A 14,833-nucleotide genomic window follows, 5' to 3' on the forward strand; every position below is an offset into this window, starting at 1 on the left:
TATTTAAGTATTACATATATTTAATAAGTCACCATTAAGAATTCCCGAATAATCACAGATCAGCAGAGAGAGATATCTAATTCCTCTTTCTTTTGGCCAATTTGTACTGAAACCGGGCTGCTTTACCCTTTCAAAAACTCTTTGGGCTTCCACGTTGCCCTTCTTCAGCCATTTCCTGTTTTCTCACACTGAACACAACCATTCTGTAGCCAATGTGAAGAACCTGTGACTAGAGTTGGGTTCAAGGAAGCGGGTTCACAAGGCCAGGATCGAATCAGCTTGTGGATATTACAGCATTTGTGTTTATGTATAACCCACACTTTGTGGGCAGTAAAACAAAATAAAAACAACAAAAAGTAAAAAGCAATTCTGGTTGCCAGACTAAACAGCTCCAGGCACAAAAGGTTTTTTTGATCCTGCTAAGCAATTTTAAAGTGAGAAAGTACTGGGAACAAAGTTTACATTTGCATCAGGCATAGCCCTCTTGATTGTTCTTTACAAGGACTCCGGGCTTTCCCCTCCCAAACCACAGGGTTTCCTGGGAAATCCACTCCCTCAACTTGTGCAAAGGCATGGAGTGTAGGAAACATGTGACAGGTGAAGTCAGTGCCCAGTGCTCAGGCAGCCAGGATGGGGTCCCTTACTGCACATTAGAGTCATCTGGGGAGCTTATAAGGAAGTACCCATGCCCATCCTGATCACAGACCAATTAAGCAGGAATGTCCAGGTGGGGCCTGGCATTGTTAGTTTTGAGAGTTCCCCAGATAGTTATCATTTCAGCCAGGGATGAGAATCTCTGTCTTAGCAGAGTATGTGGGCCAAGGCCTGTCATCACCGAAGGCAGGAAGACACACCATACGTATCTTGGTGCGCAAGTGGGCACAGAGAGAGGAGAAGCAGAGTGGGTACAGTGAAAGGTGAATCTCAGTGCCTGCCACACCAATGTTATATCACTTTTAGCTGAACTGGAGGGTCTATAGCCCCTGCTTAGAAAACCCAGCGCTAAGCTTCCCCCCAGGCAGTGCTACAGATTGGATACCTGACTCGAGGGCAGCCCATCCACAGGTTGGCTAGAGATGCATCAGGTGAGCTGGCATGGACAGCCATGAGCATCAGCATCTGGACCAGATACTGCGGCATGCATCAGCCAGTTGAAGAATGCAGCAGCACGATGAGAGGGAACAAAAGGCACCCTGGGAGAGGCACGGTGTGGGCTGTGACATGCAAACGGAGTGAGTAGCTGATTCCCTAGAGCTTGGTTCCTCAGGTCCTTCAAATTCCAGTTTCAGTCCATGTGGAACCTTTCTGCAAAGCCTCTCTACCTACCGTGCCACCCGAAGATCCTGCCTCACCCAAGCATGATGATAGAGATAGAAGAATATCCAGAGGGGTGGGGAGAAGCAGTAGCACAGAGAAGCAAGCCGAATAGAGCAACTGCCAAAAGATGCAGATACAAGAGAAACTGTAAAAGAGCACAGAATGGGCATGAACAACAGTGTAGGATGATGGGAAAGAAAACTAACGAGAATTTTCTGGCAGGGAAGCAAAGCCCTAGCAACATAAAGCAGCGAGAAAATGCAGAATCTAAACGATGACAGAAAAGAACAACAGAGATGGAAGAGCATAGAAGAGGACAAGAAATTGTCCTTCTCCTGCTCTGCTCTGTGCTGCTGGGAGATGACCCCTGCAAACTGCACTTCCCAGGCTGTCACTACCCGTCAGCTCCTTCCAGCTGGCTTCAGCCAAGCCCTGGCAGGAGATTGGAGGGCAAGAAGGGAGAAGTCAGAGTGTTTCTTCTCCTCCCTCTGTCTCATGTAGAACTTCTTGGCAGTGATTGTCTCTCCCATGTCTCCAAATCCCCAGACAGGCCTGCCATGGTTCCAGTTTCTCCTGGGGGATCCTAGCCTCTGGGTTTGGATAACACCACTTGTTTACTTTTCCTCTCCAATCAGTGGTATGCTGGAGCTGGCTTGTGCTGGCTCACAAGAGCAGGTTGTTAAATATTTAGGAATTTTGCAAGCTGGTGGTTAAACAGTTGCTAACTTTAAATTGGCCATTGCTACAAATCAAGGTTTTTTTCCCCAGGAGAGCCAGTTACCAGCACACCATAATGACTCCAGGCTTTCTGTTGTTGCCAGTCTCTGGTTTGCCTCACTATCTCCTGATTTTGGTTTCTCTGCCTCTTTTTATCACCATGTCATCAATTCATTGCACTACATTCTGTTTTAAATAAGGACTAGTTTCAGTTTTCCTGGTGGAACCCTGTTTGATATGCAGACAATGATCTCTTAAAGGGCTTTAGCAGTTCTCCTGTGAGCCATAAATGTTAAATTCACAACACAAGTGAGGTTTGTTTTGCTTGCTTGTTTATCTAGCAATCCTGTTAATTGGTTATACTTGTGATTAATTTTTAAAGCAAATTAATTTTGTTAAATGTTAAAAAGTTATACCACCCTAATAGGGTATTAGTTTGACTAGCAAAAGAACCAGATCTAAGTGATAACCAGGTCACTTGATGAAGATCTCAAGATAAATGGTCTACCCTCAATTGGATTTACTACCTGGCATACAAAATGAGAAGAGGAAGGAAGCTGAAACATAATCCATTAATTCTGTGCACTTATATATGCATAACAATCACACTTCTTGGTAAAAAGCCTTTCCCCTACAATTTCCCTCAGGTTTCATGAAAGCTGATGCTGTAGCATTTGCTTTCTCAACTCTTTGTTGTTGTTGTTTGGTTGCTCAAGGGTCCTTTTTCTAAAAGGAATAATCATGGGCCTTAGAAGCAGGTAGAAATACATGGTACCAGGAAAATTTGCTAGCTATTTGGGAAAAAAACAATTTATTTAATCATCCCAATGTACACATAAAATATATATTGGATCAATTAAAAAGTTAAAATTTTAAAAAGATTTTAAAAACTAGGGGTTTTAATCTCTAGATGGGAAAAACCTTGTAATCTTAAAAACAAAACAAAAAATTAGTTTAACTTGTTACATGTTATTACATAAAAATAAAAAAAACCCTTCTATTTTCAGATAAATAGAAGTTAAAGACAAACTAAAAACTGGGAACTATATATTAATAAATAGGACAAAAGTTAGTTACCTTAATATGTAGAGAAACATAAATCAGTAAGAAAAAACCACACTGAGACTCTGTGGCACTGTTGGTTGCCTTCCATTCCTCTCAGGTCTCCCCTCCTTTCTGATTTTGTAGTGGGCAACAAAGTGTCAGTCCCAGTGGGTGCATCATGCTTGTTCCAAGCCTAACATTTGAATCCCATTTCTTGATTTCCCATTTCCCTTGCAGCGAGGGGTAGCCTTATGAGCTGGTTCTGGTCAATGAGACATAAAAGGAAATCTACTGGGACGGCAAGTGGGAGAGCTATTACTTCAATGACAAAAGGGACAGATGCAGATGGCTCTGCCCTAGCCCTTTCTGCCTTGAACATGGATGTGATGTTTGGAGGAGTTGCAGACATCTTGCCTTGCAAATATACTATCCTGACATCCTAAACCACTAACCCAGCTTGCAAGTTGCCTTCTTCCAGAGGTCTTGTTATGTCAGAAAAATTTATCCCCAATTTGTTAAAACCGTGGTTAGATCTGTTATTTGTGACAAGAAGCATTCTGAATACAAATCCTCAAATATAAATGGGCAAAGATATGAATAGACAATTCATAAATCATGAAATGTAAATGAATACTAGACATATGAAAAAAGTTCAAATTCATTATAACCAGTGTTACAAATTAAGTCAAGTATAAGAATTTTTTTTTTGCCTACAAAATTAGTAAAGATTAAAAAAAAAAATGACAGGGGCGGCGGGTTAGCTCAGTGGGTTAGAGCACAGTGCTCATAACACCAAGGTTGCCGGTTTGATCCCCATATGGGTCACTGAGATGCACCCTTCACAACTAGATTGAAACAACTTGGAGCTGATGGGTCCTGGAAAAGCACACTGTTCCCCAAGAAAAATTAATTAATTAATTAATTAAAAAAAAAATGAGATCATCATGCTGAGAAGGGTGTGGTAAAAGAGGAGGCTTCCCACAATGCCAGTCATGGTGCAATTTGGTAAAACATTTTTGGAAAGCAATTTGATAGCATGTAACAAGAATTTACAAAATAAAGTATAAACTAATGATTTTTTGTGTGTAATTTACCCTAGGGAGACAATTTAAATTGAATTAGGAATGTAAGCACAAAGGTTTGTCACAGGTTATTTAGTATAGCAGTAAGAAACAAAAATATAATAAAAAAACTCAAAGTGGCTAAAATACTGAAATAGTTAATTAAATTATAAAATATGCACAGTGGAATAGTATGCAGCCACAAAAAATGTTGTCTTTAATTTGAAAGGGTTATTTTTATGTTAGATATTATATAAATAAACAAAAATATACACAGTATGATTACAACTGTATAGAGTGAATGTGGGTGAAAATAGTTTGATGGTGCCTAAAAAGTTAAATACAGAATTACCAAATGCCACAGTAATTCCACTCCTGGGTATATACCCAGAAGAATTGAGAACAGGTACTCAGACAAATCCTTGTAGATAAATGTTTATAGCATCACTATTCATAATAGCCAAAAGATGGAAACAACCCACATGTGTATCCACTGAAGAATGAATAAACAAATTGTGGTATATACTTACAATGGAATATTATTCAGTCATGAAAAGAAAGCTAAGTAAAGATCTATGTTACAAGATGGATAAACCTCAAAAACCTAATGCTAAGTAAAGCAGACACAAAAGGTTCTATATTGTATGATTCCATTTATATGAAATCATACAGAATAGGTAAATCCATTGAGACAGAAAGCACATTGGTGGTTACCAGCAACTGGGGCGAGAAAAGCATGGAGAGTCACTACTTAAGGGGTTTAATCTTGGGGTGATGAAAATGTTTCTAGCCTTGTGCCCAATTATCCTAGCACTAGAGGTTGAAAGGACTACCCTGCACTGCGTTGCCTTTGCACCTATGTGAAAAAAATCAGTTGGCTGTAATGTGGGGGCCTGTTTCAGGTTCTATTCTGTTCCATTAATCTGCACGTCTTTCCCTCCACAAATACTATGCTATCTTGTTTACTGTGGCTTTATAGTAAGTCTTAAAATCAAGTAGTGTGATTCTTCCAATTTTATTCTTTTTCAAAATGATTTTGTCTGTTCAGTTCCTTTGTTCTTCCATAAAAAAACCTTAAATTTAGATTTCTAATTGTTTATTGCTATAGAAACACAATAGATTTTTGTGTATTGATCTTGTGTCCTACCACCTTGCTAAATTCACTTATTAGTTCTAGGATTATTATTTTATTCTTTTTTAGATTTTCTTGGGGGATTTTCTTTGTAGACGATCATGTCATCTGTAAATAGAGATAGTTTTATTTCTTTCTTTCTGATATGTATGCTTTTTATTTCTTTACCTTGCCAAATATTTCCTAGGAACTGAATTATGGTGTTGCATAGGAGTGGTAATATTGTACATCCTTGCCTCATTCATGATCTTGGAGAGAAAGCATTGAGTCTTTCACCATTAGGTATGATGTTGGCTATAATTTATTTTGTAGATGCTTTTTATCAGGTTCTATTTCTTCCTTGCCAACAGGGTGGTTTGTTGTGTTTTTTTTTAAATATTTTTTATCATGAATTCATGTTGAATTTTGTCAAAAGCTTTTTCTGCATCAATTGATGTGATCATGTGTTTTTCTTCTTTAGACTGTTGATATAGTGGTTCACAGTAATTTATTTAAAAATATTGAACCAACCTTACTCTTAAAGGTTAAATTGTGTTCTCCAAAAAGGATATATTGGAGTCCTAACCCCCAGTACCTCAGAATATGACCTTATTTGGAGACAGGGTCTTTACAGAGGTAATCAAGTTACAATGAGGTCATTAGGATGGGCTCTAATCCAATATGACTGGTGTCCTTATAAAAATGGGAAATTTTGAACACAGAAACAGACACCCACACAGGGAGAATACTATGTGAAGACTGAGTTATGCTACCACAGCTGAGGAACTACCAGAAGCTAGGAAAGAGGCCTGGAATAGATTCTTCCCAAATGCCTTCAGAGAGAGGATAGCCCTCCCTGGAGAACAGATTTGGAGAACAGAGCAGTGGTTACTAGGTTACTCTCCCCCACTCCAGCCCGCTTCCTCCTTCAACTGCTATTAAATGCATCGTTTTAAAGTTGAAACCAAGGTAACTTTGATATAAATATAAAATACCACAACCTTTCTTTGGGAAGTAGGGAGTTTGGTCATTGTAGCCCCCAATTTCTTCTTTCATCATTAGAAATTCTAACACGTAGTTGAACGAGGAAGCTGGCTCTTTGGTATGCTAAGGTGATATTTTAAGTACAGCCTTTAAATAGGGCCACTGGCAATGCCAACAAGGAAACATTCCTGAGAAGGGGAGTGAGGTGAGCCTATGGTTCTCAAATATCACAGCCTGTGCAGTAACTAATTGCAAAAAACCAAAACTGAATTCCTTTAGCAAGGCTCTAAGCCAGTTGGTTCTCGGTTTGAAGACCCAAGTGTGCTAACAGAAAGAAAAATATTTTCTGACTAACCTTAACCTAACCTTCTTTGTTCTTCATGTGGTTTCTCCAGATCTTTCTTTGCCTTACTTTGTATTCCCTCACAGAAGTAAGTTAAGGTCCATTTAATTAGAAATAGAGTACCTACTAAGTGTGTGAGGCTCTCCATCCCTGAGACAATCCTTGAACCACAAGGAACTCAGGATTGACGTACAGAAACCAATCTAGTCATTAATACATTAACATTACGAATATACAAAACATTATAGATCAAAGGGCAGAAAATCACTCAGCTCTTTTTAAAAACAAATTATTTAAAAAGTCATATATATGAAAGTAAAAAGACAAACATTTTGCATTTCTTTGTTATCTAAAGAAATGGTCACCATTTAAAAGAAATAATCTATGACATTTGGAAGAAATTAAATAGCAAATGGTTTAGAGTCCCTTTAACTATCATGCCCAAGAAATAACCATCTTAACAGTTTGAGTATATCCTATAAAATGCATACATGCTTTTCGAAAACATAAAAAGTTACCTGCAATTTTTCCTATATATGGCAAATACTACTAGTTGTCCCCCAACATTCACTACTTCAACTACCCTGCTCTCCCATGCTGGTGGTGTGGGGTGAGTGAGAGGCCCTTGGCTGTGTTCGGGGCACTGGGCCAGGCAGAGCAGCTAAGTAGAGCTGGGGGCAGGCCAGACAGGGGCTCTGAGAAGTGAAAGAAGTCTTTCACTTATTCACTTAGCAGTGACATGTAATACCTCAAGGTGAACACTGTGGGGAAGCACAATGCCTGCTTCTCTTTCAGTCTCTTCACCACCAGACTGTGAGCTTCTTGAGGCTGGTTTAGAGGGAGATAGCTTGGAAAACATGAGACCGAGGTTCTAATTAACATCTTAACAAACGAGGTCGTTTGTCTCACTGAGCCCATTTGTCTCACTAATTTCCTTAGTAATGACATCCCCAACTCTCAGTTGGGCACGTGACTACCTAGAATTGTGTGTTCTCGATTTCATGGTTAGTGAAAATAGCAAGAGTTGTCAAGTGAAAAGAGGTCAGTGTTGGTTCTGTTACAAGCTAGATGGGCAAAGTGAGGGTAATCACTTCTTTGTACTTCATTGTAGAGGCAGCACTGCACAGTAATGAAGTTCAGATGGAGTTCACGAATCCAGTATTTCCTAGCAGTATTATCTCAGTCAAGTTCCTTATCCTCTATAAGCTTCCTCTGTAGAATGATTTAAAAAAAAAAATCCCTTAACTCATTAGGTTGTTGTGAATTAGATGAGATGATGCACGTGAAGAGTTTAGAACAGAACAAATGCTCAACAAATATTAGCTATTACTACTGTTGTTATTAGCTTTGAAAAAGAAAAATACCTGCTTTTTCTCATCAGATTAAGATGAGGATAAAAACAAACAGATAGAAAAGACTTTAAAAGCTAAAAGAGTTCTAATGTCACAAAGCCTAAAAAGGATACTGCTCCCCAAACCTTGGGATATGGAACTGGAATATTATAGGTGTTCTACGCGTATTGCCCACGGAGACCAATCCCCCGGAGTAAGTAGACAGGAGAATGTGTCTGAGAGAATGATCTCCTCTTAGTTTAAAGGAGTTGACCAAATTGGATATTACTGGAAAGTGCAGACACCTCAGAGATCCATGATGCTAATCTCATACCTGTTATATTATCAGAACACTCAAGCCTCTAGGGTATTCCTGTGACTTCCAGGCAGTTCTCATGGTCCCCTCACCAGGCTACATAAGGCTATTTGAGGACAAAATATATGAAAACTTCATCTTGCAGGATTTACCACCAACCAAAAACTTCCATAGACTGAAGCCATTTGGGGCAGAATCTATGTTTTATTCTCTGCTGTATCCTCAGGGCTAACAGTGTCTGGCACATAGTAGATGCCCAATAAATAGGCATCTGATGTTTCTTGCAAGTCTATTTCTCAGCCAGACAGAGATTTCATAGGCTGGGAGAGGAGGGAGCAGGTAGAAAGCCTAGAAGAGGCAGGAGACTTGTGTATCCTTTTAATCTCTGCAGGATGCGGCAGGTTCCACCAGCTACCCACCACTTCACCACTTTGATATATACAGTTCCCCTTAGGACTGAGCCATGCCTCCAGGACTCTACTGTAAATCAATCAGAAACAGTACGTTCTTGAAAACCCTCCTGTGTTGCAATCTTGCCATTGAGCAAAGGTAGTCTAAATCTAGGCATGCCATTTTTCAACTTGATTACACCAGGCGCTGTAACATTTTATACTTTATAAGTTTTCTGCAAGAGGGAAATAAACATTATTGATATTCCTTCTGTGAGCTGACTAGTTGATATGATCTCTTGGTACTTTCCATTTCAGTTTAGTTTATGAGATGGAGATGCATCGGGTAGGGTGGGGGTGATAGGTAGGTAGTCGTGTTTTCCAAAGACTTGCAAAAAGTAAGACACTTTTCAGAATCAATAAATTGTGATTCAAATTCTCAGCCATTTTTCTTCCCTGTAAGTAGAACCACAGGCTGTGCAAGGCCTGAGAAGTCATGCCCAAGTGAATACTTCCAGGGAAAATCCTTTCCACAATCCAACAAAAAGTGGAACTCTCAGATTGGAATTTTTTTTTTTAAAGATTTTATTGGGGAATTAGGGGAGGGGAACAGACAAGTTGCTGTCCTTTTGTTCTTCAGTCTAGTTGTGGAGGACGTTGCTTCACTGGCCCAAGTTGGTGTTATCATTGTGCTCTTCCCTGGTGAGGCAGATCGGTCGCTGACCATTGGACCGCTCAGATTGGAATTTAAATGGTAATTTCTTTAACTGGCTCTCAGAGTATTTCTATAGCACACGTCCCAGACTCACAGGACAAAATAGGATAAATGTAACATAAATGATAATGCATTACAGGGTTCAAAGGTGGGAGAAATCCTGTCTGGCTGGGCAGAGAGTATTAGGGGAATGAGAAGAAGGTGAAACGAACTAAGAGAGAAGGAGGGAATGAAACTAGAGCCTGCAGAAGACTCTGACTCCAGCCCGTGCAGACCATTAATTTACTGAAGGCATATTACATGCAGGCCCCTTGCCCGTCTGTCCCTGGTGTCCTCTGTCCTCTAAGCCATAAAATCCTATACCCATCCCCTCATCTGCCTTCCCAGAGCCTCCCAAGGTGGTATGTGCTCAGCATTCCTGCCCACCTGCCATGCATCCTCTCCCCCAGGCCTGAATTTCCATCTTGGCAGTGTTGGGCTTGAGGGCAAGAGACAGGTCCTCCCAGCTGTCAGGGCAAGCTCATGCCTTTCGCAAACATTTACTGAGTGTTCCCCATATGCCGGACGCTGCATCAGACCCTAGAGATTCATCAAAAGGAGAAGCACAGATTTTTGCCCATTTTCTTCCAGTTGCTGTGCACATGCTCAGATGCCCTGAAGAAAGTGCAATACTAACATAGGCATTATTTTGTGTTCTGCTTTTTCATAGAACAATAAGGCCTATGCATTTCCCCACAGTTGTATCCATGATAAACTTGAGGTGTCCACACAACAACCAAGGTAGTCAGAAACACAGAACTAAAATATCGCACTGGGTGAGATATAATTATCTCTTTATAATTGTCCTTTGTAATGACTGTGCTCTTATTGGATGTTTATATTTAAAATTTCCCACTATTTTGCTATTATAGGTAATGCTGCAATAAATATCTGAGAGTATATGTCTTGTTTTTCCTCTACTAAATTATTTCCTCAGGGAAAACTATTGTATAGTAGAAAGAATATAGGTTTTGGAGCCAGACAGATTTGGGTTCAAATTCTAGCTCTGCCATTTATGAGCTGTGTGACCTTGGGCAAGTTCCTTAACCTCGCTAAATTTCAGTTTCCCTTTTGTACAAAGTCATTAGTAACACTCACCCCAAGGGATGGTTGTGAGGATTATTTAATGCTAATGGGTAAAATAGTTTTGAGATAGATCTGTATTTGAATTCTGGCTCCGCCACTTAACTTGGATAAGACACTCAAACTTTGTTGTCTCCTTTTCTGTGAAATGGAAATTAAAATGTGTACCTAATGAAGTTATTGGGAGGATTAATTAAACATATATGTATATATATGTCTATTTATGTATATGTATGTATAAACATACATACATGTTTAGTACAGTGCCTAGTCTAGTATATAGTAAGGGCCCAATAGATGTTAGCTGTTATTACTATTATATAAAAAGGCAGAACTTAATAAATGTTGTTGTGGCCATCTTCTCCACCTCAATCTCCTACTAATGAGAAATATCTAAGAATTGGACAACTGGGTCAAGGGTAAGGCGTATCTTTATAGTATTGCGATATTGTTCACCAAAAGGAATGCATTTAATTTTTTTTTTTTTTTAGCTGAGCCATCCTGCCTCCTGTTGGCAGCTCAGCAGTAGCTCAGCTCGGGCCAGGAACTGAACCGGCAACTCTGTTGCTCAGAGCTCGCTCTCTTGAGTGAGCTCTTAACCAACTGACTGGCCCTTGTATTTAATTTTCAATGCCACTAACAATATGGCAAGTCTATCTGTTTCATTCCAACTCCCACAAGTTTTTTTTAATGTTATTTTTAAAGGCACAACATGGCATCTTGAGGTTACTTCAATTTTCATTTCTTTGTTACTGTGAGAATGAACATTTTCCTGTATGTTTTGTTTATAGTTTGGATATCTTCTAGCATGAATGATTTATTCCTATTTTTTGCCTATTTATCAGTTTGAATCTTGGTGTTTTTCTTAAAAGTTTGAATAAACTTTATAGTATATTAGGAACATTGTAATATTTAATGCAAATACTTTCTTCATGGGCTGCAGACAAATGAGGTCTGGTACTGATAAGGGAAGAAGATCAGGAGAAAGCTCTGTGTGTTCAAGGACATTTCTGTGAGTGGGACTGTTGTCTCCTGCATGGTGAACTCAATTATTCTCAGGCCTTTAACATCCATTTCTGGACATCTGTAGCCCTGCATGACACTGTAGTTCTGTATTTCTGACTATAAAATATTTCTTCTGGGTTATCTCATAGACACCTCAAGCCTGGCATACATATAACTGAACTCATCAGTTGTCCCCCAATCAGCGAACTTTCCAAACTTCCCCATTTGGTCCCTTATTGTCCTAGCCAGGAGATCTTGAGATTGTTTGTCAATATAGTAAAAAGGCCTCCCAGAGTCTCAAATAATATTCTTGAATGATAAGTCATGTGGTTCTGACTTTTGATTTGGAAAATATGATGATCATCATATCAAGAGCAGAACAGGCAGCCAAGTTGACATGTTATCTCAGGCCTTTTCTACATGCCAGTACCTGCTATTAAAACCAATGCATGTGAGTCGGTAAGCAGAACAATCCCATGGAGACTACTACTCAGTTAATCCCTGGGATTCAGGAATTAACCAGGGAAAAGCAAGTACTACAGATAATTGCCTTGATTTGGTCCAAGTGCCTATTTCCTTTAAATTATTTTTATATTTTAATGGTTACATTTTAAAAATTGTTGGGGTAATTTTTTTTCCAGTTTCAAATGTTTTATGGTAGTGTCATTAGGGAACTTATTTTTTTAATGAATAGCAATAATATCATTGTTATAAAAATAATCTTGTTGGTTATAGTTTTTTTATTAGTTTCAGGTATACAAAACAATGTAATAGATATTTACACCTCTCACAAAGTGATAACCCTCCTCCCCCAATCTACTATTGGGGTAATTATTTTTGTTAATAAAGTTTAGTAGTTAACAGTATTGATTTTGTCTTAGTGTTATGGCTTTTTCTATTGATGTTCCAGTTTGGACACAAGTACTATGAAATCAGAAAACGTGTTTTAGCCTTCCTTCTAAGGCCTAGCCCTTTGCCACCTATGTAGTTCCAGTTCCCCTGAAAGTCGGCTGACATGGGCATGAAAAGCTACTATAGAGGAAACACAACAAGGCAAGCATCAGTCAACTATAAAAAGTCAAAATTCCCTTGAATGAAAATTAAAATAGATAATATACTGTTTCTAAGACTGTAGTTCATGAGAGGCCATACTTATAACATCCTAAATAGAAGCTTCTCTCCCTCTGTTACTTCCTAATTCTCCCCTCAATTTCCTCCAGTATATACTAGACCGCTTAAGAAGCCCCATCCTCTGCAGAAACAAGATACACTTCCAAGAACACACACCAAGAGCAACCACAGTTTTCTAGTCCTTTTGGAATATGTATTGAAGACAAACTCTGTGCAGTTCTAAAGCTCTCCTTTTCAAGGTTGGGTGTGCCTGTGTATAGTGCATGTGCATATGTGTGGGTACGTGCACGTGGGTGTGTGTGGGTGTGGACATGCTGTGTTCATGAAGGCACATTTTTACATTGTTTGAACCTGTTTTTCTAAAGGCAGAGTATGATGAGGTGAAATACACATCCTCAAACTTCAAATATTCATTTCTCCCCACAAGAGCCATTTCTAGTGGAAAAGAGAAAAGACAGGACTTTGGGTCTGATGTATTCCAATTGCTTCTACAAAGACCATCTAGGGTTTGCCTATGTGAAGAGTATATTTGGAGGCTTTTTGTTGGGGGTGAGCAGTGAGATACTTGGAGGAGGTGGAAACCTAGAACTCACATCACCACCAACAAAAAAACTTAACATCACTTACAAACAAAATGGCTTTCTAAATTCAAATCGATATCACAATTTTTTGGTCTGAGAATGTGCCCTGAATTTCCTTCCACAGTCAACTGGAGAATGTGTTCCAGAATTGCTGAGGAAGTCCGTTTAATTCATTCCAGGACTTAACCACTCTTTCCCAGCAGAAAGAAAGAAAAAAAGGTTAATTTACATCCCAGGTAAAAATCTCTTGATTTAATTCCCTGCTAACTAATCCCTCACCTACAACACTATATTGTCAGGTCAAGGGTGAAATTCCGCAGCAACTTCCCCATAACACGATCAACACGGAGACCCACCCATTGTAGCCAACTCCACGCACCCTAGTCGCAGCCCATTTCACTCCGCACAATTTGGCGAGTTCCTCAAGCTCCAGCCCTTAGGGTGGGGACCACTTCGCCGACAGTTAGAGGCCAGCTCTTTCGGGCTTTGCTGACTATCCGTGTAGGATGAAGAAAGGTGTCTCGGGTACCGAGAAAGAGTGTGTTGGAAGAGGGTGGACAGCCTGGAGAAACTCTGTAAGTAAGCACGTGGATGCGCGAATGCCAGGATTCCGCTCCATGCAGCGCCCTCATCCCATTTCATCCGCCCGCCTGGCTCATGCCTGGCAACTGCCGAGGAGGCACCCAAGCACAGCAGGGCACGGCTGCACGGCCTCCCACCCAGCCTGGAACCCCCAGCGGCCGATCCCGCCCACAGGTCCCGGCAGGGGGTTAGGCAGTGGCGCCGGACCCATTCCGAGAGAAACGCACCAAACTCGGCCGCATGGCGAGGGCAGGGGTGCTCCCCACCCTGCAGGACCCGAGGCTCGCAGGCGAGCCCTTCTGATGCTGTGTGTGGAAGGTGCATCAACCAGGAACCCCAAAGTCCGTAAGAGAAAAACTCAGCGCAGATTTCCCCCTGCCTGGCTCCGCGTTCCGGGAGATCCCGGACAGGTGCCCAACGAAAGCTCCGCGCCTCCCTCTGCTCACGCTGTGGTCACTGCCGGACCGGACCCAGGCCCAGGGAAAAGAGAAAGGAATCTGTACCTGATCCTGTCCTTCTCTGCCCTCTGGAGCTCTTCATTTCTTTCCAGCACCTGAAGGATCTTCCTGGCTTCTTCGTCATTTAAGAAACTGAAATCAAACCCCTGAGGAACTTTCGTCATTTTTCTCTGTGTGTGACTTACTCTTAAGCTCCTTGGCGCCTCCTGTTACGATGACATATTTCAAGATACAGAAGACTACTTTCAGGAACTTAATCCTATAACCAATAATAAGTCTGCCCCTTTGAAAATCTAAAACCACAAACTTAACAAACAGCCCACACCTACAGGGATCATTTTGACACCACCTTAATAACAGGTTTCTCTAAACCCATCCAACAGAGATGCAAAATGAACGGCTACAGGGAGACAGGGAACCAATCCCATTCCAAAGGGGCGGGCTCTTCCTCGTCTCCTCCCCCTTTCCCCTCCCCAACCCCCTATCCTATTTGTTAAAACAACAATCCAACATAATTCTGCCCTTAAGTGAGGCCGAGGCTTAAATGTTGGCTCCCAACTATTTGTTTTGGCTGTTGCTGTTTGCTCTCAGAACTTGAGCTTGACTTGTAGGAGCGCAAAGGAAAG

The 14,833-nt window shown here is 40.6% G+C and overlaps 1 protein-coding gene across 3 annotated transcripts in view; it reads right to left on the reverse strand.

Moving 5' to 3' along the window:
- Positions 1 to 14,582, reverse strand: part of LOC109371551 (KDEL motif-containing protein 2) — a 109,722-nt gene extending 95,140 nt beyond the window's left edge. For 2 of the 3 annotated variants that reach the window (XM_019624124.1, XM_019624114.1), the window contains exon 1: positions 14,253 to 14,582. In XM_019624124.1, coding sequence (XP_019479669.1) covers positions 14,253 to 14,371 — 119 coding nt within the window. In that variant the 5' untranslated portion in view covers positions 14,372 to 14,582. Of the gene's footprint in view, positions 1 to 1,039; positions 1,377 to 14,252 lie in introns of those variants that run through there. The other variant, XM_019624115.1, reaches the window with a different exon arrangement.
- Between the last annotated feature and the right edge of the window lie 251 nt (positions 14,583 to 14,833).

Source organism: Hipposideros armiger, unplaced genomic scaffold (genome assembly GCF_001890085.2).
Source record: "Hipposideros armiger isolate ML-2016 unplaced genomic scaffold, ASM189008v1 scaffold_580, whole genome shotgun sequence".
NCBI lineage: Eukaryota > Metazoa > Chordata > Mammalia > Chiroptera > Hipposideridae > Hipposideros > Hipposideros armiger.